The sequence below is a fragment of the Strix aluco genome, chromosome 11 (genome assembly GCF_031877795.1).
Source record: "Strix aluco isolate bStrAlu1 chromosome 11, bStrAlu1.hap1, whole genome shotgun sequence".
Lineage (NCBI taxonomy): Eukaryota > Metazoa > Chordata > Aves > Strigiformes > Strigidae > Strix > Strix aluco.
This window is the reverse complement of record NC_133941.1, coordinates 15234520-15261108: the sequence shown is the minus strand read 5'-3', so window position 1 is coordinate 15261108 and position 26589 is coordinate 15234520. Positions and strand designations below refer to the sequence as shown.

Here is a 26589-nt window from a genome sequence, read left to right as displayed (position 1 = left end):
GGTTTTCCCCTTATTTCTGTTTCTTCTTCCCTGAACAATTGAAAGACAAAGTTTTAATATTGCAGAGAACTCCTAAACATGATATTTTAGTCTTCCAGATACTAAACCTCTGCTCAGATTGAACTTGTTACTCACAGTCTAAAGAAACTTGAAGAATTTCATGCTTTTCAAATAACCATCGTTATTTGAATAAACTAAAATAATCAGTTTGGGTTTATATATGTCCTCCTTTTAAGTTGTTTGGTTTGGTTTTGTTTTGTTTTTTTTTAAGACAAATCCCAGTTTCAATACTCCTGAGGCCTATTCAGGAGTTTGAGGTTGGCAATTTTCCAGTACGGCCACAGAATATAAGGCATTGTGCTAACAGCCAGGGCTGCCAAAACACAAAGTACCATGCACTCCTTTCCCCTAAAATTACATATGGATCAATACAGTGATTTGCAGATCAGGATTCAGACACTAAAATAATAATCATTGTTTGACTGTCCTGTGGCTCTGATTTCAAAGTCATCCACCTCAAACAAAATCCCATCTGACCTGTTCAGAGTTTTTCACATATCATCTTTCAGCAACTCCAAGGATATTTAGCAGTTCCAGCTGATGAACAAAGACCTGTTGCCAAGACCAGTCACCACTTTACAAATCAATAAACGTTTTTCTTGAGAGCACATGGTCGTCTTCAAAAATTTAGCTTTTAGTGGTGTACTCCTCCTTCACAACAGTCAGACTGTTGTCAAATTTTGTGCATCATTGCATGTACCTTCTCAAATGAATTACTTTATCAGCATACTTTAAAAAATCTTTTTAAAATGACATGTATTTAATACTAAGACAGCTATCAGGTAGCTCTTTAAAAGTTGGCTTTCTGATTGGAGAGTGGCAGTAAGGGAAGTTTCATAGATACACACTGCCCAATCACTGTCCTAATAAGGAGGAGTTTTCCTTCAGATAAGAGGATAGTTCAGAAACCCTGAACTCCCTGAACTACCTTTTTGGCATCTTTGCTGAGATTTCAGAGTAACAGAAAACTTGATAGTGAGTTTGTGACAAATTACTTCTAAACACCACCACCTTGTAGAGGGGCCATCAAAAACGTTTTAAATAGGAACTAAATCTTTACACAGCCAGACTGGATTAAAAGATGTAAAAGAACATGTGACATGCTTACGACACTCTGTGACATTCCATCCTCAATTGCAGCTTCTAAGAATAGGGCCAACTTTTTGGAAAGCAGCCAGCTCCTACAGTCTTATAGCACACTCTATGATATTCAAATTTTTCTAAAAATCAGATTCTTTTAAATGAGAATATCATCTCTCATCATAAAACAAAATTAAAATATATTTGTAGCCTTGGTGACCATGGAGTAAAGCATTCAACTTTGGTTGTAGCCTTGGTGACCATGGAGTAAAGCATTCGACTCAGCTACAGCTTGGGAATTCAGGAAACTCTTACGAGATGAGAAACACTTTATATTTTATGTCTTTAAAAATCTCCAGTACTATGAGAAGTAAGAAGATTTGATAGTTCTTATAATTACCAGGATTGGCAATAAAGTCCTGAGGTATGAAAATTCTTTGGATGTTATACCTTCAGTCTTCCACTGTGTGGATGCAGAATCAAGTTTTTCCACATGCCCTCTCAAATTGCATAACTTCCTATGAAGAATGCCATCAAACTATCTTAAGTATATCCTAGACACATACATGTCATAGATTACCTACACAACTACTTCTAAATCCATTTTTTATGCAGAGATGCTGCTTTTAATTTGAATAATCAAGTGCAGTTTTTTATTATGTAGTCCATAAACAGCAAGTTGAACCTAGGACCTTTCAACCACATAGCAAAAATTTCAGGTACTTGTTCAAGACAGTCCTGGGTGATAGCAAAAGAATGCTATTTGTTATGTGGAGACCTCCTAGAGTTCTGTCATACAAGCCAACAAGTTAAGGACTGTTTCAGAGACAGCAAGGAATGTAAAATGCCCACCGAAATTAATAATAAGTGAATAGGGGTGAATGGAGCCTGAAAGTCAGAACCAGATACAAATATGGAGGGGCAGAAAGGCTTCTGAGATTAGAAAACCAAAGGGAATGAGATGTCTCAATTTGACCAGACTTGTGGTTAGCAAGACAGAATTCCCTGTTGGTTACTAACTTACAGGCATGTTATGATACTAAAAGTACAAGAACGAACTGACAAAAGGACTGCAGTACAGTAAAGCAACTGGACAGGGAGTACAGATGTGCTGATTCCTATCAACTTTTAACAGTAACAGAAATTTCAAGAGCACACAGTCACTTGTGTGACACAAACAGGCACTTCCTTCAAAACATTTTCAATACAAGGAAGAAAACTGAAAGATCATGTGAGCAACTGAGGCCAAGAGAAACAGTTTTTAAGGAAAACCAGTAAGGATGTAAAGGTGAGAAATAAGAGAGGCAGCGAGTTGGACAGTAGGCTTTGTGATGAAGTCTACACAATGGGGCAGGACAGCTTCTAAATCTGAAGTTCCAATTTATTTAGCCATCAGGTTTTTTTGTTCCAGATAGACCTTGGATGCAATGATCCAGATTAGATTACTGTAATGCACTCTACAAGGGGCTACATATTACAACTCCTTGGAAACTGAAGCTAGTACAGAATGCTTATTAAGCTCATTTTCTTGCTGGGAGTATTACACCCACACTCCAGGATACACACTGACTGCCAAAATGTTTCCAGGTGGAATTTAAGAAAGATTGCCAACTATCAAGCCAAAACTGAAGAGAATAAATTTAAGTTTTTAGTGCAAAGCTGCAAAATTATCTTTTTTTTCCAAGTTTTAAGAAGACTAGTAAAAATGGTTAATATTGCAATGTTATTGACATGGCAGCACTCAATCACCAGAAATTTATTTATATCAAATAAAAATCACATGTACCAACATAACTAGGGAACACATCATGACTCACTGTAACATGACCATGTGTATGGGCAGAGGAGAGTTAGTGTCTTCCTACTGCTTGTGAAGTTTTCTTACATCTTCCCCAGAGTTTAGGTCCAGATATACAAGAACAAAAAAGGTTGCCTACCTATACCTCTCCCTAAAGAGAAGAGCAAAAAAAGAGGGAATAAAGGCAAGAAGGGGCTGGAAATTTGGCTTTGGTCCCTAGCAGCAGCCAGAAGACATAAACACATCCATTACATCTGAAAAAAGGTGCCAGACTAGGTCCTTCAAGAGAAGTCAGAGATTTGATCCCTTAGTACATCTAGAACCACGCTGCCACATGCTGCCCATAGCAGGATATGATACTGCGTAACAGTTATAAAAAAACCATGATCATTAAAACAAAACATCAATACCCGAACTGAACAGCACCATGTAAAAAGTATATATATTTCAAGCAGGATGTGCGTGTATTTTTCTTCCAAGACTAGTGGTACACTATTCTCTTTAAAGGGGGTATAGACTTACAGTAGCATATATACAGTGTTTTACAACAGTAAGTAGGAAATGTCTTATTCTTTGCTACAAATATATACTTTGTTACAAATATGTACACAGCCATACATAACATACATGCATTTCTCCATATAAATGTAGCATATAAATTAGAAAATCCAGTATTATGTTTCAAGATTAACACTGTGCATTCAAATTTCTCTTCCTCTCCAGAATTTGTGAGAAAACATTCAAAAAACCTTCCCTAGCATTCACTAAATTAAATGGCATTTATGTTACAATATGCACCACTTTCTTGTCTTCTTACAAAATTAAAAATGCCCTCCAATGATTTGCAAGTGTAGTGATAGGATGAGGGATAACTGTTTTAAACTGACAGAGGGCAGATTTAGATTAGATATAAGGAAGAAATTCTTCCCTGTGAGGGTGGTGAGACACTGGCACAGGTTGCCCAGAGAAGCTGTGGCTGCCCCCTCCCTGGAAGGGTTCAAGGCCAGGTTGGACGGGGCTTTGGGCAACTGGGCTAGTGGAAGGTGTCCCTGCCTGTGGCAGGGGGTGGGGACTAGATGATCTTTAAGGTCCCTTCCAACCCAAACCATTCTATGATGATGATGATTTTCTCAGTTTATTCTGTGGTTTCAAACCACAGCAATATGTGGGATTATGGTCATCAAAAACCACACATCTAGAATTTATGTGTAATACACTATTGAATGGGAAATACAGGTTTCTGTGGCACATGGCAGTCAAATTGCTGTACAAAAGGATACTGTACAGAATGGTAAATAACACAACACAGAAAGTGAAAAAATAAAGTAAAATCCATGATTGAAAACTGTAAGTTAAAACAATATCCAGAGTTCACTCATGATTATCATTGACTGTGCTGTTCTCAAAGATTATTTCAGCAAGGATTTTGCTATGGATCTCCTAGTTGCTTGCTTTACATGTAAACATTTGCTTGGCTAATACATTATTCACAGAAATTTAGGGATGGCAGTACTTCAGGAGAACACCTACTCCAAGCCCAGTGCACCAGCACAAGATGAAATAAAGCTATTATGTGCAACAGATATTAATCTAACCTGTTCTTAAAAAACTCCAAGAAAGGAACTTCCAGTAGATCTTTATGAAAGAATGTCCACATTTTCTTTCCACCTACAGATTAATTCAAGTCATAGTGAAAAGTTTCCTCTTTTTAATAACTAACCTAGTTATTCTTGGTGAAATTAAATTTACCACTCCTGCTCTTTCTCCGGTGGGCACTGGAACACAATTGATCATCGTCTTCTTTACAACATTTTATGTATTAGAAGACTTATGTCTCCCCTCTAGTACTTTCTAGACTAAACAAATCCAGTTCTTCAAACCTTCCTAATAGGTCAGGTTCTCTAAAACTCCTATCATTCTTGTTGCTCACTTTTTGTCCCTTTCTAATTCGTCTATCTTTCTTAAAGCATGGTGATCAAAACTGTATACAGTTTTTCAGATGAGGTCTCACCTGTGCTTGAAAGAACGGAATAATTGCTTCCTGCTTCTTTTTCAGTATTACATCCATCCCAGAATTACATGCAACTTCACTGCAATGGTATTCCATTGTGCAATCCAGATTCCTTTTTCCATGCTATTGGCTCATCAGTACATGAGACCTCTCCCTTGTAAATGGACTTGTCTTTAGTGAATTTCAGATTATTTATTCTAGACTTTCTCTGCAGTTTATTGAGACTGAAGCAGCAAGCAGCTTATTGAGCAGTTTAACTGCTCCTACTAGGCCTGCAGTTTCTTGCAGCTCTGTTCATTATCAACAATATTCATGGTTTTCCCTATTTCATCACTGAAATAGTTTTTCTAAAAAGATACTCCACAGAAGCAGATAAAGGACAGACCTCTTTGGAACCCTGCTGTAACTGTCCTTCTCTGACACTGAGTAACGGAAAATTTGTCTGTAGCATGTTATTTGTACCAGTTGCATACCCATCTCATGGTGATTTCATAATGAATTAAATTAAAATATTATTTATAGCTACAGCTTTTATTATTGTAATGCATTTCACTTTACATGTTAATTACATTACAAATTCATTTATTTATTTGTATATTACAAATATATGGTGTGACGGGACAGTGTTAAAGGCCTTATGAATTCAAAGTATGTCACAGCTACCATTTTCTTCTTTAGCCACAAAGCCAGTTATCCCATTAAAGGAAATCAGATTTGCTTGACATAATTTGTCCTTGACAAACACAGGCAGACTAAATATAGGATGGGTATGCTATGTAACAGCCATCTAGACCTGCATTCTGTTTTAGAGAGTGGCCCAAAACTGTCACCTAGGAAAGAGCGCAAGAATAAAGTGAGTTCATAGTGATAAACAATCTCATATCTTCAAGAATGTAATGTAAAAATAGTTTTTCTGGACTAGGATAGGAACCACCAGTTGATGATTAAGGAAAGAGGATAAGGGCGAAGCAGGTAAAAGGTGATCTGATATACACTGAGATGGATGGATCTGATACAGACATGAAGCTACTGAAAATGAACAGTAAAAAGACTACTGGCTTTCTATTGATTCACTGACTAATATATTCTATAACTTTCCAGGGTCTAAAACAAAGTTATTCATAAATCCCCATACATTTTATTTGTAAAGATGAGAACAGTGTTTGCCTTCCTTGAGCCTCCAAGAAGTTGTTGAATATAATCATAAATAGTTCGGAGTAAAACTGAGAATACTAGTACTAGTAAATACTAGTAAAATAGGTAGTATTTTAAGTACTCTATATTTAACCATTTTAATCATTCATATAATTTCTTCAGTTTTTTAAGTTCTTCAAGATAAAGACTTTCATTATGCTTCTTATCTGTTCTCTTCCCTAACTTGTTATTGTGCATTGAAAAGTGCCTTCTTCACTAAATGTTAGCTCTCTTACATTTTCTTGTCCCTCAAATTTTCTTTAGAGGTTCAGGTTTCTTGAATTAGTTTAAACCAGTGTCTGAGTTTCAGTAACACAGAGGTTGTTACCTGTTTTTTCACATGTCTTGCCTTAATTCTGTTTTTCTCATTCTATTCCTTGCACAAGGCCAAAACTTTTTTTATTTCATGGTCTTTTTCAGACAATATTGCCTTCTTTTATAAACTCAGCCAACTTATCTCTGCTACTCAGAAATGGAACTAAAACCAAGACAGCAAGTCCTTAATACCCTTCTCCACTTTCTGAAAGAAAAAGTTGTTTTAAGCGTGTTCCAAGAACTCAAAGGATTCCACGTTCTGTTGTCCAGGTTTTGGTCTGTTTTTCTTTTTTTTTAGTTGCTATTCAAGAAATTGAGTTTTCTCATACTTACCCTTTCCTGTCTTCAGTACATTTAGTCATTGTAAAAACAGTGTCATTTACCTTTTTATCTCCTATTTCAGATTAAGTAGTCTATCATACATCCCCATTGTAACTTCACCAATGTTTTCCCCTTTTATGTCTACCCAGACATTATGAACTTACAAGCTAATTTAGTATCAAACAATGATTCTTCATATAAAAGTAATGCTTTAATTTCCTCTGGGGTTCTCTACCTGAAAAAGAGTTACTTGCTTCTATAGACTGTTTTTCCTACTCCAGATAAATATATACATGGATAACTTCTCTCTTTGTCCCACTGTCACTGAGTTCCTCCTAAAACTCCTGCAGCTTTCAACTCTCACTCATTGTAGTAGGCTGAAGAGTCATAATAGTGAAAAGGAGTCTATCTTAAAATTTAAGTCATCTTCAGGCCAGACTCCATCCATAGCTGACACACTCTCCACTTACTAAACGCAGTCATTTGAAATGGAAGAGTGGCACCCAGTATCAGCTGGAAACGCATGGCATGCTGGCAGCATATATGTTTTAATTTCAGAACAGAAGTTTGTTTCTTGAAATTTCATCTACTACACCTTAGCTTCTTTCATTTGTATTTCTTGTAGTTTAGCATTTCATACACATACATGCATGTATGTACACATACTATTTTTTACCATAACAAATTTTTAACAGTATCAGATGCAGACACCTCAGAAAACAGTTATGAAAACCTGTTTGCTGTCAGAAGGGTGAGATAAAGTTGTCACTATAATTTGAAATAATATTTTGGTGTGTATATATACAAATACAATGTACCTTTTATATAATTACATAATGAATTAAAGAATTTATTATTTTCAATACTATAACTTTAGAATGATAATGAGCTATAACTAATAACTGTAACATTACTACTAATAGCTATAGCAATGCTATAACATTATTTTCAATATTAGAACTATAAAATTAAAGCAGATACTTTATTTTTGGTGGATCTGGCCTTTAAGCTTTCCAGAAATAAAAGGCGCAGCATTTTCTGTTTGGAAACATTTGTTTCAAACACATCAAAACAATAAATTTTCAGTCAAGGTGTCTGCTTCACCCAGTTGTCTATGAACCAGAAGTACTGAGCTGGCACACTGGACACTTAGCAAATTTCTGCCTACTGACAGCAACATTATCTGAAAAACCATATTAAAGTAGTCCCAAAGACAGTGTTGGAATGCACAGAACATCACAACCTCCTCATTCCAAATATACAGTGCAAATATTAATTTAAAACTGTGACAGTAAACTTGTTTTAATATTTTTGTATTTTAATTTTGTCTTAACTTTCATATCTTTAATATTCTAAAATATTATCAATAAAAGCAAATGAGTTATATTTTTTTAAAAAAATTGTGGTTGGAAAATTGTATTTATTTGTAAACAAATATTGAAATTTACAAAATCAAAATAGTGTTGGGCTTATGGATGTTTTTTAAACCTGGGTGGAGTAGAAAAGTTACAATGCTAACATGCTCAATTAACATAATTTAGAAGACCATGTTATTAGGACACCTATTTGCCACTTCTGAAACGCAGGACTCTAAGAATAATAATATTCTAAGAAGAGTAATAGTGAATTAGTAAGCATTTTAAAAATAAAACCTCTCTGGAATTTGGCTTAGTATTACCTAGCAAAAATGCATCACTATTGATTTTTAAGCTATATCTGTTGTTTGAAAACTTCATCATAAAGATACTTTCTAAAACAGTTTAGAACCATTGGTTTACAAGTTGCCAAAGGGAACTGCTGCACAAGATTTTTCAATACTAATGATTAATCTATTTAAATAAACAAAAAATTATTCCAAAATTTTTCACTGATTTTCCACTGAAAAAGTTGTGTTATGACATGCTGAAGATAGCTGTAAAGTTTATAAAGATAGGGAAGAAAAATGTAAGACACCAGATAAAAAGCCAAAATGTTTAAATTGTTTCAGGGATGCAAATAAATATGAGAGCTATTCGTTTCAGTTCAAAGAACACATCCCTTGCTTATTATTTCTATGGAATATTTATTTTATCTTGAAATATCAAAATAGTAAAATTATAAAACTGAGGGTGAAAAAAGAGGTGACTAACCTGATCTGGAGAGGGTCTGTGGTTGGAGTGTTGTGGCCTCCCAGGAGATCGATGATGGTGGTGGTGGTGATGGTGGTGGTAGTGGTGATGGTCATCATCGTAGTTATCTGCCATCAGTTTCATTCTGTTTTGTGTCTGTTTAAGATGAAAAGTGAAACAATTCTATTACATGCTGGAATATATTACTCTTAACTGTTTTAGAAAGATCTTAGCTTTTTCTTAGCTCTCTTTTTTGCTGTTTTTTTTTTTGTTTTTTTTTTTTTTTTGTAGCTGTAAGGATCCAACAATAGAAGTCTGGACTGCTGGCTAACAAATAAAAGGAAATAGAAAAAGATAACAATGTGAACACATATTCTGTCTCAGTTTTCACATGTGTAGAATCGCTCAAAGTCAGAAAAGGATTTGATCTAGGATGTTGCGTTTGAAGGGTGTCAGCTTTTCTAATTCTACTGTTTTAGAATCGTTTCCTATTTTTTTCCCATCTATTATTATAGCTTGCCAATTAACTTGTAAAATCTCACTGAAAGGAATATTAAGTGTACTTCAAATATTTACAGTTAGCTACTGAGGCATGTCAACAACAATCTTGACTAGTTATGCTAAAAGCTCTATTTTGGCTTAATTATTCTATTCACCAGAATCACCCCAATAAACAGTAAATTAAAAAGATCTGAAAACTAACTGATACAGACACAGGCAAATAAGTGATTATGGAACTTTACACATGTTACTGAATGAAAGTCTTAGATACAGATCTTGAAAAAAAGATGAATGCTTCAGCTACTGCCGTGTGCAGGTAATAAAATCTATGTCACCATGAGATAACAAGATACATCACTGCTCTTTATCGCTATTATAATTATTCCATACCATGAAATAAATAGACTGGAAGAATTCAAACCTTGCTCATAATACCAAAATAATCTTACTACCAATTGCCCAATACCAGTGGATACAGTACTTATTTTTAGTGTTAGTAGGACTGAAGTCTGTCTCAGGCAAACTTGTTAACCTGTAATCAAGTTTTACTTAATTTTGCACTAACAAAACCCAGAAGAAAATGCTGTCAACCCTCAAAGACCTCTTCCAAAATTAAAAGAAACAATTAGAGACACATACAATTAATATCATGCAAATGACTAAAGGAAAGATAGCGGTCCTAACACACTTAATATCAACTTCAAAAATCTCACCTGAACCCTACAGGAGAAAGGTTGTTCTTGAAGGAGCATGATCTATTTTGTGCCATTTCTCTACGTGGACATCATTTGAGTTGGTCAAGCACACACAAGCCTACTTTGCACATGGACATTTTTTGAGAACAGTAAAGACAATAGACTGAAATCAATTGCAAAAAGCCACAGTTTAGTTGTACCCATGCTCCAAGGTAGCAGGATTCACAGTAAGTCCAGTGAGGGTGCTGGCTAAACACATTACCCCTGGACTTGCCCAAGCTAATGAGTTCTAAAGGATCAACTTAAACAGACAAATTTAAACACAACTCATTTGTTCAGGTACATTCCTATATTAACAGGTCTAACTGGCTTCCGATTCAAAGTGCCCATGAGATAGCTAGTGTTGCATAACTAGTATGTGGTAAATTTACTTCAAAGACTATTGTAAATTGATTTTCATATGACAACTATCCTATATCAAAATCTCCATTAGGAAAATTTCACTGGTAAGTATATTTTAACAGAAAATGTAAAAATTCAGAGATTGCTATTGAATTCCACAATTTTAATGTTTTTTGCTAAAGTAGAAAAGAGATTTGGAAAAAAGGCAAATTAAATATTCATATCACACAATATTTCTAAGTCTAACAAAATCTAATACAAAGAAAACTATGAACCACAGGGATCACAAGAAATCCTGATGTGTCTTTTTAGCAATTAATTTTTTTTGAAATGTCACAATGCTTCTCAAGCACTTCACATGATGTCCATTAGAAGGATCACAGAAAGCTATTTTACAGGAGGGGATCCGTACTCAGGTCAAGTAAGACCAATCAACCAACCAAAACAAAACAAAACCTTAAGGCATCCACAATAAAAAGATAGAGGAACAACCACAGATCAGATGTGCCCATATTTTAGCCACTGTCAGATTCTTTCTGAGCACGTCTACAGCACTGAAAGAGCATCTTCTCAGTGTGTTACAGAATAAATGTCTCCACAGGTCAAGTGGTGAACTCCATTGAACAGGAATTGCACTGGCACTGTTTAGTATCATTTCACATTTTTTAACAGTATTTTCTGCACAGTTGAAACCATTTTATTTTCTCCCTCCTGGATAAGAATATGTAAGCATATAGCTGTATGGATTTCAGCTATGAATTTCTACTGATTTTGCCAAAAGATCAACTCAATCTGAATCATCATAGTTGGTCTGTTTGTCTTTAGACTCAAAGAGGATGGCCTTTAGCACAAAAGAGTGGAAAAGATGACGAATTAATAGACAAATAATAACCCACTTACTGTAAACACTGTAATATCCTGCCTCTTTGGGGAAGCTCCTAACATTTTATTAGTTTATTTTCTTATCAATGAATAGCCTTAAATTTCCTACCTTTCAACTGTATTCCATAAAAGAATGCAAAAGTTAAACAAGATGATATATGCAATCCTAAAAGTGTCCCCTGTAATGAGGTGTTGGGGATTAGACATGTCATGGGATAAGAACTGTAAATGAATGATGTCATCTTTCTAATTTGGTGCTGAAATATAAATAAACCACTTCTAATGTTTCTTCCTTTTGGATGCCAGATTGCAGTAAAATGTGCACAAAGAAACGTTAATGCTGTAGTGGGCTTCCTTTAGTGTGCCTGCTCTGAAAGCAAAATATATAAATGTGAAATGAGAATTTATTTTCCACTCAAGTGATCAACATCCAAACTTTTACCTGGCTTGTGATTGTCATTAATTTCTTAAAATGATGCTAAATAATTTGCAAAATACTATTTTTAAAAGTTTTTTGTTTTTATTTATTAGCTCTTCACAATGATAACTAATATGATTTTGAGATTCTGTTTGTCTGCTTTAGCTACTGTCAGAGTGCTATATTCCACACTGAACTGTATGTTCCAGGTATGCTTAGCTTTGACTTAAGAAGTACAAAACATGGTATGATTTCAAACTTTTAGAAGCAGGACTTTTGAGAAGAATGAACAGGAGGATTTCTGAGGAGGAACAAAAGTAAAGCCATCCAGAGGAACAATACAATCCTTTCCAGGTCTTTCTAAACAAAAATCCGTAACATTACTTCTGTTTGCTTCCCTTGCTAACTCTGAATCATTAGTAGGCTTTCAAATGCCAGGTATATTTTTGTTTGAGGAAGAAATTAATTAACCACATTGGAATTCATTCAGGACCCCAGGGCTTCACACCCCTACACCTACATAGAAGCACAAACACAAACACACAGAAAGGCATATACATTTTAGGACGTTGGTTTATCAGACAGTAAATCCTCCTGGTCTGGGTCCCACATCAGGACACTGCTTCAGTACTGATTGCGAGGGAAAAGTTCCATCTACTGACTTGGCAATGCCATCGTTTCCTGCAACACCTTCAGCATTCTTGAAAATTTCCTATTCAAGAACATCCAAAATCTTTTCCTACACTACTTTTGAAAGCACAACAGATTAGTCAGTATGACTTTTCTGGATGATCGGGAAGCTTGGTTTTGGAATGTACAATTCATGAAAATTAGAATGATGATTGTACATGCATTTAAACTGTGCAATACCTAATTTGCATCATAACTCATCTGCATGAGTTACTCCATATCGGAAATAGTCATATAGTTCAAAATTTTATTCACATTTTCTTCTCAAAACTGTTATTATTGATACAGTTTTCCTGAAAATGGGTTTTCTCAAAATATACATAGCCACAGCTCTGACAACAAAATTATCATGCCAACATTTCTTTTTGAAAATGCCTGATGAACACCGGGCCCACACCTGAGAAGGAGCAGGTTTTAATTTGGATTTATACTAGGAAAGAAAAAAATGTTAACTTGTAAAATGCAACAATTAATTAACTGCATCTCCAACAAATCATGTATAGGCTTATTAGTTTTAGCCTAAACAGTTTTCTCAGATATTTTTGCTTTACATTTATTGACTACATTCAATAAACATTGCATCCACTTTGAAATAAAGGAATGATAGAGGAATTAAAAGCAGCTTAAATCTGGGTGCACAGGTATATTAACCCTTAGGGCTCGAAACAGTTGTCTTTGATCATTCAATATCACTATTTGCTAAGCTGTCAAGGTCATGAATGGTATGTGTAACTAAATTTTTAACCAATTTACCAAAGAATTTATGATCTAGCACTGTAAGAAAACTGACAGATATTTCTTATCCTCCTAAAATTCTGTTGAGTTTAAGTAAGGATCTACTGACGTGAAATGAAAGTTTGATTGACTGGTAACAGACTAAATAGCTTAACAGCAATCTGTAACTGTAAAACTGTAATATTAAAACTGTCTTTTAAAAAATATTTTAGCAAGGTGGCAATAGGGAACTATGCTTTGATCTGTCATCTGGATCAAGTTAACAACAAAACTCTCATGAATGAGGTTCAAATGAGGAAAAATAGTAGGATCTGTTGCTCTGGGATATAGGTGTAATACCATTCAATAGCTATTACTTTCCTTTGGATTTTCTTCTCAATCTCTTCACTAAATGGAATTTGAAACATTTCTGGAATATTCACTTCCAATAGGGTAGGATTTTTCCCTATATAATATGGGAGAGATGCTGATATAAGGCCTACAAGCTATCCTGGAGATATCCTGTGGTCTAATTATAAAACCATGGAATTTAAAATCTAGATACTCATATTCTAGCTTTGATTCTGCAACGGCCTCTTGTTGTCTTCAAAGACAGAGAACCTCTCTTTCTTGCAATCTCAGTATTTATGATAAGCATGCTAATATTTCCACAAAGCACTTTGAGATCTTCATGTGGCAGACGTTTAGTTCTAGTCTTCCTGAATTTTACCAATAAATTATTTAATCTGAGCTTTTATTTCTAAGACAATAATTTTAGAAAACACAAATAAAATATTTTTTTAACTTTGAAATCCAGAAGGTAAGGATCTAAAAAATGGTGTGCTTAAGACTATATAGTTCACCAAGTTTATCCAAAAGTTGCATAAACTGAGTGGAATTAACTTGGTTTTAATGAAAGCATGTGAAACTGCAGTTGGTTTTCCAGTATGAATCCATTGCTTCAGCCCTGAATTCCATTAGCTGAGGGTTAACAAAATGTTTGCTAATTAAGCAGCTCTGTACTTAGTCTCTTCAAATAAAAAGTTTTTATGCCAGAACAATATTTTTACACATTCTTTGAAAACTGTCACTGTCTGAAGACAAGTGAAGTATTTCTTATCATTTCAACTGCTGCACAACACGAAAGTTGATAACTGCCACAGAATACAATTTATAGATGATTTGTTATTTGATAAGTTAGAGTTAATTAAATACTGGACAACAAATCCTGTACTTGGCCTCAAACATCCTTAAAGTTCCCCAAATTGCATTCGTCGCTCTCAATCTGTTAAAGGACCATAGCAGTTTGGACAAAATGAAGACTTTACAAAAACAGAATATATTTGTTCATTAAAAAATACAAAACATTCCACAATGTAGATTGTTATGCTTCTGTAACAGAGGAAGACAGTCTTGAAAAGTAGATAAAAAAGCCATTTCAGAAGGCAACACAGAATGCTCTGTTTCTAAGTAATCCTTATGGTAACTTCTAAGACCAAATAAGTCATCACAGGCTACACTGAAAATTAAAATTAAATGCCATGTAAAGCCTGTATTCCTAGAACTTGATCAAGTCCACTGCCTTTTTTTTTTTTTAAACTCTTCAGCAAGTTTCCATTTGTTTCACTTCTGTCATCTGATCGCCATTAAATATTTTTCTGAGATCAAAAATAACAAGTTCAAGTTCCAACCTTGAAGCCTCTAAAAAACATGGTTCAACATCACTGTCATTATTTCCACTTTATTTGAGCATCTCAAGCTTACTAGAGATACAAGCATCCTCCATAAGTGATTCGATAACAAACCAAATTTGCTTAATTGAGCTTAATTTGCCATCTAGAAAAGAGATTTAAGAGAGATTCCATTGCAAAGTTTCAGTTGAAACTTCTTGATATACTTTGAGATTTTTGAGCACTGGTTCACTAATTATCTAGCTGAAGCAAAAAAGATAATTCCAAGGATATTATTGTTAAAAAGCCTAACCATGAGACTGCTCTCAATGGTAGCACAATTCTTGAATCAACACATAATTAAATGAGACAAATTGTTAAAATATATCCACCAGCTATGGTTTTGACAGGAGGACTTGTGTCATTTTTACAGAAGCCGAAGGATCAGTTAACTGGCCATTGCTCTGAAGGATCTTTAGCCAATACTAGAGCTGCATGGAAAAAGTGGACTTCAGTATTCTTCAATATACTTCAAATACTTATGCTTCAAAGTATTCCACAGCTTGCATTACTTTATGCTAATTATTCAGGTCACTTCTAACAGCATAATACTAGCAATATAATGCTAATTATTTCCAAAATAAATTATACTCTTGTCTTCAATTGTTAGAAATATATGATAATATTCAATTCAGGATTTTTTGCTGCTTATGCAGTGAGTTTTTAGACACCAAGAAAATTCCAATAGAAAAAAAAGTAAGTTATGAAGACTATAAGTTTGCAAGCACTCATCAGTAACCAAAAGATAACAAAAAAATAGAGTATGGTAAGTAACTAGAAACTCCACATGCTGAATAACTATCATAATCATAAGCTTGTGGGTGTTGGAATGCATCACTATGGGGTAGAGTTATGGTTTACTGAGTGCTTTAATTATGCATTTTCTTTTATAACATCCCTATAATGCAATCTCTTCTTATATTCTAACTCTTAACTGTATTTTAACATGGTTTTCCTGCTTTTTTCCCCACCTCCATTGAAGAACACAATTAATTTTTTCCCTGTTAAAATTCCAAATGGGCTAATAAGCATGTTTTTCTTTTCCTGTTATAGTGTATGACTTATCTTGGAAAGTGTGAGAGACAGGATACATGCAGGCTAAAAGTGTGCATGATAGCTTATTGAAGAAAAATGTGGCTACTCCTCATTTAGCTCTTTTTATTTTTTACCTCATTAATGATACAACTGTTGCATATGAAGTAAAGACCACAGTAAAGTTTTTATGCTAACAAAGCACATATTTTTTTCCCCCTCTGTATCTAGTTATAAATTAAAGTTAATTCATATGATGTTTCACATTAAAGTCTTACAATTCTTATAATTTGTAACATGCATGTAACCAGAACACTTCTTCAGGTCATGTCTGCCCCCCCCTCCCCCCCCGCAGTTTCACAGGACAGAGAATAGGGACTAAGAAACAGTAGAGTATTTTCCAAGTTTTCATGAAATCCAATCTTCCTCCCAGGTGAAATACAAAAGCATTTGCTGGTCAAATTAGATACCCTAACTCCTGTGCAGCAATGGAAAGCAGCTTCCAATGATGATCTTTCCAAAGACTTGGATCTGATAATTTAGTGCTGATCATGAGCATAAAAGATTTATATATATTGCAATTCTTTTTAAATTAGAGTACTATGTAACTGATATTAACAACCATTACACCTGCTGCTTTGCAAGATTACAAAATGTACTAACTTATCCTGAAAGTTAGAGCTCATAGTAAGTCTCCCTCTTCACAAGCTGAAGGATAATAGTCTCAGAAACACCAGCTGGAATATTAGACACTTGGCAGACCGAGACAGGCAGCAGTTTCAAGTGCCAAGCAGACACTTATCTAAAGTACTAAGGCCAAATTTCAACTTCCCTGACACTTGTGACTGAACAAAGTTTGAACATGGTCCATCTGACTGTTTAGTTGCGGTCTCTGCATTTAGAGTTTGTGTTTTTGAAGTCTTTTTAAGTACTGTGAATTAAAAGTATGGCTTGAAGCACAGGAAATATCTTGTAATAATACAGCATACTCAGTAATGTATAGGCTAAAGTCATGCTAAAAGTATTTGTCTGAGCCCTACTACTAAACTTGGTAATTACACAGAAGTATGTAAGAACATAGACACAAAGAAATGGGTTAAAAAGCATAATTAAAGCTCTGAAACAGTAGCTGCCTGAGGATATCTCAGGCCAGGTCCTACTAAATGCAGACAAGCAACGTGAGAACGTAAGGTTCTCTGTTTTTTTCCTTTTTTTTACAACAGGAAATAACTCATTAAAAAGATACTTCCCCATAATAATTATTTAAAACCAGACATGAATCAGAAACTGCAGTAGCTAAACAAGACCTTTGAAACTGCAAATCTCTGGTTAGTAGTACTGATTGTCTTTTTCAGTATCTTTAATGTCTGAATAGTTCGTTTCAGCTGTAATTTCTGCAATTTCATTACGAAGCCCAGTTCTCTCACTTGTATCATATACAAAATATAGCCTAAGCTGAAATGACTACATTTCTTCCATTGTATGCAATAAAAATTGATAAATAAAACATAAATTTCAACACATGGATGGTATATTGGAATATGGACCGAAATGGAGATAACATCACAACACTGTCTTGATATGCTTTGCAGAGACACCTTACCTATTGTTTAATGCTAGCTTGTAGAAATGATGTTTTATCCACCATCACAGGAGCAGAAAAATTTGACACCCAATTTTTACAATATTTTTTTAATACTTGGCTACTTAGCACTGTACTTGAGATCAAGTGTTAAACTATATTTAGCGTTATTATCACGGGGTACTTTGTAGTAGAACTTAAGGACTTGTTTCAAAAATGTCTCATGGAGGAAAACAACTTTTTGACTTGGGTGTTCACTCGTTCGTATAATGGAGGTAATTCACTATTCTTATCTGAGATACTTAATACCCATTTTCACCTATAGAGCCAGCCAGATCAAAAATTACAAAAGTTCCAGTGTTAATATATAAATTATTTTATATCTTCATTACCTAATATTTCCATTTCAGATTTTCAGTCTCAGTGGAGTTAAACTGTTTGTCTGAACAATGTGTGTTATGACAGCTATAGCTATTGAGAGGTTCTAGTGTAAATTCACGAGATTATCACTAGTGAAAAAGGGTGCCATTACACATGGCCATGCTTAAGATATGATATAAATTCTTCAAGAATTAAAGCTCTGAACAGAGAACAAACAGAAACAGATTTTAAAGCAGATCACCAACTACAAAGCAGTAAAGGACTTATGTACCAGGCCTGTGATGCCTTCAGAGCCCAACTGCTATAGGCTACATGGCAAAAAAAGCCCTTCTCATTGGAAAATGTTTGTGTAAAAATACCATCCAAAAGAATTTGGATTCCTGAGAGCATAAGGAGGAAAAAGTGATGCCATATCCAGTTATGACTTGAGTCCTTCATCTTTTATAATATAAATTGTCAAATCAAAAGTGTTGTGTGAGCACTGCCAACATCTTCAGCATTTTTCCAAGACAGAACATTTCTTCTGAATTAACTAATTTGATCAGGCAAAGGCTATTAGCTACACACACACATTCTCTTTCTTACCTTGTGCTATATGGAGCTTGTTGTGTTAAGCTATAGGGAAATGTGTCACTGGTGCTTCACCCTTACACTAATCTGTCCTCAATGGGCTTCTATCTAAGATGCTTGTAATTGGTAAAATTGAGAATTATAGACTCAGATGCAAAAATACAGATTCAAAATTCAGGTTACAAATGAAGAGAATAAAACACAGTGTTAAGACATGCAGAGATACTGCCTTAGGATATTTTTAATTAATAGAAAAGTATAAACTACAAGGATTTTTAAGATAGTCAATAAATTTAAGGCCATTGAATGCATGGGCTGCTTGTATTGATGTCAATGGGGTCTGAACAGACACATTGAAAATCAGAGATTAATAGCCATTTTGCTACATTGCCTGAGAATTCTTAAAGAAAAAATAACCAGACTGATTTCCTCATATGAGAGTTCAATATATGAAGTTATTAGAACACCTATTCTTACCTGCCCAAAATAAAACAAAGAACTTGTGTAGCATAACTGTAACAAAACTCCTGAAACTTAGGGGTCTCAGACTACTCCTTTGTTCAAAGTTAGGTGCTTAAAGCTTGAGCAAGACCAGTATTATGAGTGAGAGTAAACACTATAAACAGAAGAGTAAAAAAAATAGCACAATGATCAAATATGTCTGCAGTACCCATGTGACTGGCTTCATAACATGGATTCTATTTACTGTGCAGTAACATTTAGACTCAACAGTACAATAAATCTCTCTCTGAAGCAAACATGTATGTATAATAATAATAATGATGTAGTATTCTGTGCTCCTACAATATTGCCACCTGTAAAATTCAAGGAAATCAGAAACATTAATTTAGTCTGATATCAGAAACAGAAGCAATAGTGATCAGGAACCAACATAATACCAGGACAGTGCTGCTGATCACAAGGTCTACAGATGATAATTTCCACAGACACCATAAGGAATCATTGCAAGACTTTATTGTTCCCACACTTGTTAAACATTAGGGGGCTTAAATGCAATTAATTAATGCACAGTTTTGCAGAAAAATGTTTTGGGCTGTCAGAATAATCACAATCACAACTTCTAATCCTATACTTTTTCTTATACAGTAATATAAACACTGTCAAGATCATAAAATACACAACGCAGTACAGCTGAAAATCTAGCAGGGAAAATATAACTTAAGGTATTTTGTTATTCTTGAGTACTTGATGTCACCACCATAATATCACATTGGCACTATTTTTGATGTACTTAACTAGAACAGTACATGTAATGCAACAGACTGCCTTCAATTCCATTTTACACCTTTGCTGCTGAAAGAGTTCTTTGAAATATTTGGATGTTAATTAGTAAATAATTCTAGGCATTGCATGCAGGAGAAAATGTTGCTATTGGTTAATTTGCTGAGAAACTGTGGTTACACAGATTTTTAAAATTCCTTGATTATCATTTCTCATTCTTTTTGTTTCATTAGCAATATGTTCATGTGATGAAATATAGAGTAGTGAACTAATGGACTAGAGAACATAGCCAAACACCAGCTTTGCCTCTGGCCAGAGTATTCTGTACACCTGCAGTCTTGAAAACACTGGAAAGGTTTCTAATTTCATGTTTTGAGAAGAAAAATAAAATGCTCTCAAGGAGTTAGAAGACCTTGTATTTTGGCCAATTCCACTTACATTTTTGGCTCTATATCCCAAAAGTGAAAAGAGGCAACTGGGAAATTTTCTCGCAGTATCCAAGTTCAGAATGAATCAGTAACATAGCAGTATCTTCTGCTCTTACCAAAATCTCCTGAGATATTCTAAAAATGGACTTTAAGCTAATTATTTCATGAAGGATTGCATCACTACACAAAATTCTCTAAAAATAGCTGTCTCAGAATTCTCAAAAGGAATCTTGGCCAAGGTTATTATAAATATTATGTAATGACTCAGCCAAGCCCTCGTGGTGATTTTGTTTAATACTGTATTTCTGAAAGTTTTTTTAAGCCTACTACAAAGTTCTATGGCTCTCAAAATGCAGCATTTGGTGTATGAATCAAAACAATTCCAGTGGTTCTGTTTTGCTGGGAGTGCATTACTATGCTTCCCATTTATTTAAACCACTAAACAATAAATATTTAACTGACACATTGCAGCTGCTAAATTGTATTAAAATAATTACAATTAAATATGCTCATTTCTTATGGGAGGGCATTTGCAACGCAGAACTCAGTATTATTGCTACTAATTTTACAGGTGGATACACTGTGATACAAATAATTTTCCTAGGTTATCAAAATATAATGTGAAAAAACCTGTAAAAGTAAGCCAGCACCTGAGATAAAACCAGTGCTTTTCTTTTCTTCCAGCTTAGAAATTTTAGTGAGTTTTAGTTAAACTCACACAGTCACAATCCATAAAAAGACTGCTCAACTCATTCACATAAATTATATTTTGGTCTTTAATGTATGTACAACTGTAGCTTCATATTTAAAATAAATGACATATGCTCTCATTCCTTTACAAAGGCAGTATATTTCATTTCTTTAAGATGCTTCTTTTTCTTTTTCAGTGTGAAGAATTGTGACAAATTACTTCAAAATCAATGTCTTGGTAGTTTACAATCTGTTTGACGTTCCCAGAGGCCAGAAAAATTAGAATAGAAAAACTGGAGAAAAGCATTCAACTGCATATTTGGTGCTAGGATCAATATTTAAGTCATGAACTATTCAAAAAGAGAAAAGAACCTGGAATTTGCAATTGAGACTTTCTTTTTTGAATACATTCTATTTCTGCTTTAATTCTGTTTTAGTTTAGATTACTACTGGGATGTCCTTTGTCAGTCTGCAGGCGCTGCCAAGCAATGAAAATTAGTACATTTGTCAATGTGGAAAACATTGACATTTTATGACTAAAAAAATAATTGATAAAAATAAATGGATGCAGGTGTTTTTTTGAGTTTGGTGGAGGGGGACATAGTTGGGAAGTAAATACTTTGTCTCCAAACTGATTAATACTGACTTCACTGTTGTAAGACCACATTAAAAATAAAAGACATAAAATAACAAGTTTATGACATGGATACACTAAGATGAAAATGCATGCCTAAGCAGGCAGTACACTGTATTTGTTTTAGCTTTGCCAAAATGGTGTCTGTTTAGACAATAGCCTGTCACTCCTAGATATTGAAGAGCTCTTGGTACTTTTCTTCCTCATGGAAGTTTTCATCTTCATTGCCTGTGCCACAATGTTAATATTCTTCTGAAGCAACCCTAAGGAAGCTTATGGAGAGACAAGAAGCTTCTAGTTGGAAATCAAAATACACCAGGATGCTTCAGGAGTCTACCAGAGTGATTAGAGAAGTTTTACACAGTGTAAGTCTGCGGTAAAAGCAGCTACATTTGCATTTAGGCAATTCAATCTCAGTGCAAGTCTGTGATACATTACAGCTCAGCGATAGAATCTGTTTTTCTGGCCTTAATCCAATAACAATAAAATTCTATGAGTAACCTCAATACTTTGGGTTACTCCACTTAATAGAATTGACCTCCTGAACCTGTAAGACATCTACTACATACTGTGCCCTATCTCTTTAAATATGAAGCAGGCTTCTGATGACCTCACATGGTGGGAGCCACCCCAGCTCTTGTACAGAATTATGAGTGCAGTAGATGAATTTGCAAAAATTTTGATGTTCCAGCCAGGTAAGCACCTATAAATGTTACAAAGTATATCCATTAAAACTCCACAACCTTTAAATTGCAACCCTCCCTGGCCTCATCAGAGTTAGGTGAAAGAGCAGTAGTTAGTCCTCTCCTGCACATGGCAATATTAAGGAGGATTCACATTTTTTGTATGAAAAAAAATTCTGACTCTAGGATATTTACTTTCAACAGGATTTTGCAGAGGAAGACAATGACTTCCCTCCTTATGTCTCAAGAAGGATATTCCTGGGCATTTCATGTATACAATCAGAAATCTTGGATTCTGATGAATTCACGTACATACCTCTTCTCTCTCTCTCCCAAGAAACAGCCTTTGTAGCCCTCTCAAAAAAAGCCCTTTGTACTTATTTTACATATCAGCAGAGGACTTTCCAAGCTACAGAGATCCTACCTCAGACACTGAAGTCATCACTTCAATAGCAATAGTAAACCAGCATCCTAGGCTTGGTTGGAGTATAATGTTGCGAATTTTTTAGGTATTATCCATTGCAATGATCCATAGTACAGTATGATCTGAAATTGCTAGAAATATGGAATTGGAGTTTATCAACTACATGACAAAGTCTAGGATACCACTGAAAGAGACAGCAGCAGAAACAGAAACTCAGAGAGTTTCTGAGATAGAAACTCCCCAAACTGCAAACAAAAGCATACAGCAAATCAAACTGTCAGATATATGATGATGCAGCATGAGGTTTGAAGTTTCACAGCAGCTTACTTAGTCCAAAGTGATCCACCTGCCCATAAAAATTAGAAAATAAAACTTGATTGAAATAATATTTTCTATTTCAAATGGTAAAGTTATCCTCACTGAAGGGTAATCAAATTATTGCTTCTTTACTAAAATGACAATTCTTTGAAAAACAAAATGTTCTTGGGAGACACGGACACAAGGCGAGCAGATGAAATTAGAAGCTCAATTGCAGCATCACCACATGAATTCTGCAGTACAATGAGGAAAATATAACAAGATTATCTGAAGAAACTCTAGGACGTTGCTTCTATATGAGCTTTGTTGACATCTACAACAGTGCATGTAGATTTCCAGGCAAGATGAAGTTATGTTCAAGCAAATTTCTAACTTCAGTTAGCACTCTAAAATAATTACAAATTATTTCCCAATAGCTTGGCTACAAGATTTAAGACATTATCTGCTTTACACTGCAGTAACTGGCCTTCTGTTTTGCAATGGTGACATGAAAGTCTGGTTCTTAAGAGAACACTTATCAGCAAAAGTTGGAGAACATTAGACATAGCACAGGAATTGTAAAAGGAAGACAGAAAAATAGGTGGAGTAAAACAACTTTCTTCTGAAACACCTAGGAAATATTTTTATATTTAATGAAGAAATCTCCTAAAATTGATGGCACCTGTAATAGTAGCAATTTTGTAGCAACACAGAACAGATAAAACTGTACTTTTTATGTTCAGGAGATGCATTGTTTGATGTGCAAGTCAAGAATGGGACTTCCTCTAGGATATAAATATATCAGAATAAATGTCTGATTTGCAGATGCTGAAGGAGAAAGAAACACATTTACTCTTACCAGCTGATGCCTCTTTGTGGAACAGGGAAAGCCTCCTCTTACTGATGTTCTGCTAATAAGATTTTCAGCCACAGTGCTTCATATGCAGCCTAGCTTTCCCATCACCAACTGACAGTTAGTCAATGTAGCCATGAACAGAAGGCTTCCTGCTTGATTGGATCCATAGATAAACCAAAAATCCATTTGTTATTGTGGATATACATGAAGGGAATATAGATTTTTATCACTGTCCACCACATTATTTTGCCTCTCAAAACAAAAATTCCTCCTACAGTATAGAACAAGAGAGGATTTGGGGACCTAATGTTTAGCATTATCTAGTGAGTCATTTTCTAATATTTATAAATATCTCTCATGATCACATTAGACGGGAGAAGTTGGACTTTTTTTTCTTCTTTCTTTCAGCAGTGTAACAGCTGTGGAAATGGGGGATGGGCAAATAAGGCCATAAGAAAAAATTTGATGCTGCAGCTGATCATTCACTGACGTTCTAGTGAACCAGAAATAGACTGGGAGATGGCATCTCTGCCGTCTGAGGAACAGAGTGGATATATCACACAGTGTGGAATCCATCACTTCCCCCCGGGCCAGCACAGTCACAGCAATGAAGAGTAGCACTAACAAGCCTTTGTGTTGGATGCACATGTGAAAGCTTTGGGGGTTGACAGGGGTTCTCCCCAAAGGGATTAAAGAGGTATGAATGATCTCTACAACCTCTATTATCAGATAATTCTTAAGTGTAATAAAGTGGTGACCTAGTTAAACCACATTCCTGTTTCTGGTGTCTCTTTTTTTTTTTTTGTGGTGTCTAAGATAACAGGGAGATTATTTTGGCATCAATTTAATCTAGTTAAATAGCTTTACTGAAGATCTTTATCACTATAAATAATGGAGGTATTTGAAGTATTTGGTTACAATTCTAACTGAAGTTATCCAAAACAATGCCTATCTAGCAATCCTCTTCTGCTGTTCCTTCACTCTGTCTCAATAAAGTTATGAATGTTATTGCTTTTCAGCAATAGCTTAAAGGTACAAAAAAAAAACAAACAAAAAATCCCCCCAAAAAACCCAGATTGCCCAAGACTCATGAACATTTAGAAAACACCTATGACAGGTATCATGGAACATGGCAAAGTTTCATCACTCTTCAGTAATGAAAGATGACTATGAAAAAAGAAGATATCTAAAAGAGAAAATAACTGCCTTCTCTTTTCCAAAACAAACCAAAACAAAAATGCTTAAAATTACTTGGAACGTAATATCATCTGCTCCGATGCAGCACAGTGAGATGAAGTACTAAAAATCATAAAGCCTATTTAGCATATAAAATTTGGGTGAAATGTCTCCTGGCCAGCTGACTGACCTGAGACTTGAGTGCATCATGGCTGGAACACAGGTACTTGGCTGGGATGTCTGCAATGAAGTCAGCATCATGAGTGGATGGTAAGTTCATGCTCGGGAGCTGTTTCCTATTCTTATAGACCTGGGGGGAAAAGCTATAATGATTAGAGGCATGAGGTCAGAGCTATTGGGAATTTAGCACAACAGCAAGGGTCTTCCTGAACTTGCTGTTATTGAGTGCATGGAGTTCCTCAGTATGTAATGCATCCTTCAGAATAAAGAATCATAACATTGACTATGCACTACGTCCTAAACTTTATTAACATGGCACGCTCATTTGTAAAGTGGCACACTGCCTGACAGTGGAGTAGTTACTTTGACAGGCTAAGGAGACCAGAATGATTTTGCAGATGGTATTCTCCTCCTCCTCAAGCAACAATCACAGAATTCAGTAATGTCACACAAAGAAAAACATCAGATACAACAACTTCAGACATGGTCTGAAAACATCTTTCTCATCTTTCTCACCTATTCTGAAAGAGGAAAGGTGTTTAACAACATACATGACACACAGCACAGGTTTTAATGCCTATGTTGTATGAACATCCTTTGTCCTCTTGCCTACAGTACCTCTTCTGGCTATGACTATTACCTTTTAAAAATCAGGGGTAGTAGCCACTGCACAGTATGCAGAGTTTTAAACATTTTAATTAGACAGAGAAGAGACCTATGTACTGTGTCTGGTACATGTGTGCTGTGTCTAGTATGGTTATTTTCCTCATTAATAAAGCAGAACATAAATTTACTTGTGATAAAGTATATTTCTAGAGTTTTTATTAAAACCTCAAATGACTTATAGTGTTGAAGGTAGCGTGATTTTTACTCACTTGAGAATTTATTTTAAGGATAATCACAATTTCCAGATCACCTCTCAGAAAGCCTGAAACCTTCTGAAAACACAATTACTTTACAACAGATGAGCAAACAGCTGAACAGAAGAAAGTTAGAAAGAGTCAACAGAATGGATAGTCTTGCTTTATGGCAAAGAGCATCTGCTCTCCTCTGTCTCACATAATGGAGAAGGTTGGGAGCTATATGAAGAGGGAAAACAGAAACTGTATTGGCTGCATATGAGTCAAGCAAGCATGCAGCTAAGTACTTAACAACCATAGAGAAGCAATAAACACTTACATTGAACACCTCCTACCTTTCGTAACCGCTGTCACATGTCAGACCTGGCTTGAAGACTTTCAATATGAGGTTCGAATAAAATAGTGCAAATGAAAATAATGCTGATTTTCTGTTGCCATGAAAATAAGAAAATTAATGTCTCCCCACCTGCTGTTTTAACTGATGTACTAATCTGTCCTTCTCTCGTTTAAGAGCCATTACTTCCTCTTGAGTCTTCTTTTTCTTTGAAGCAGACAGTTCAAGCAAGGCAATGTTTGCATCTTTTTCACTAATTGCAGCGAGCAAAGCTTCCTGTCTGATAAAGTAAAATAAAATC

The 26589-nt window shown here is 35.0% G+C and overlaps 1 protein-coding gene across 7 annotated transcripts in view; it reads right to left on the bottom strand.

Annotated features, from left to right (window-relative positions):
* Window positions 1-26589, bottom strand: part of ERC2 (ELKS/RAB6-interacting/CAST family member 2) — a 531221-nt gene that overhangs the window by 125444 nt on the left and 379188 nt on the right. For all 7 annotated transcript variants that reach the window (XM_074836238.1, XM_074836236.1, XM_074836240.1 and 4 more), the window contains 2 exons: window positions 26421-26568; window positions 8909-9043 (listed from right to left, as the gene is read on the bottom strand). In XM_074836238.1, coding sequence (XP_074692339.1) covers window positions 8909-9043; window positions 26421-26568 — 283 coding nt within the window. The remainder of the gene's footprint in view (window positions 1-8908; window positions 9044-26420; window positions 26569-26589) is intronic.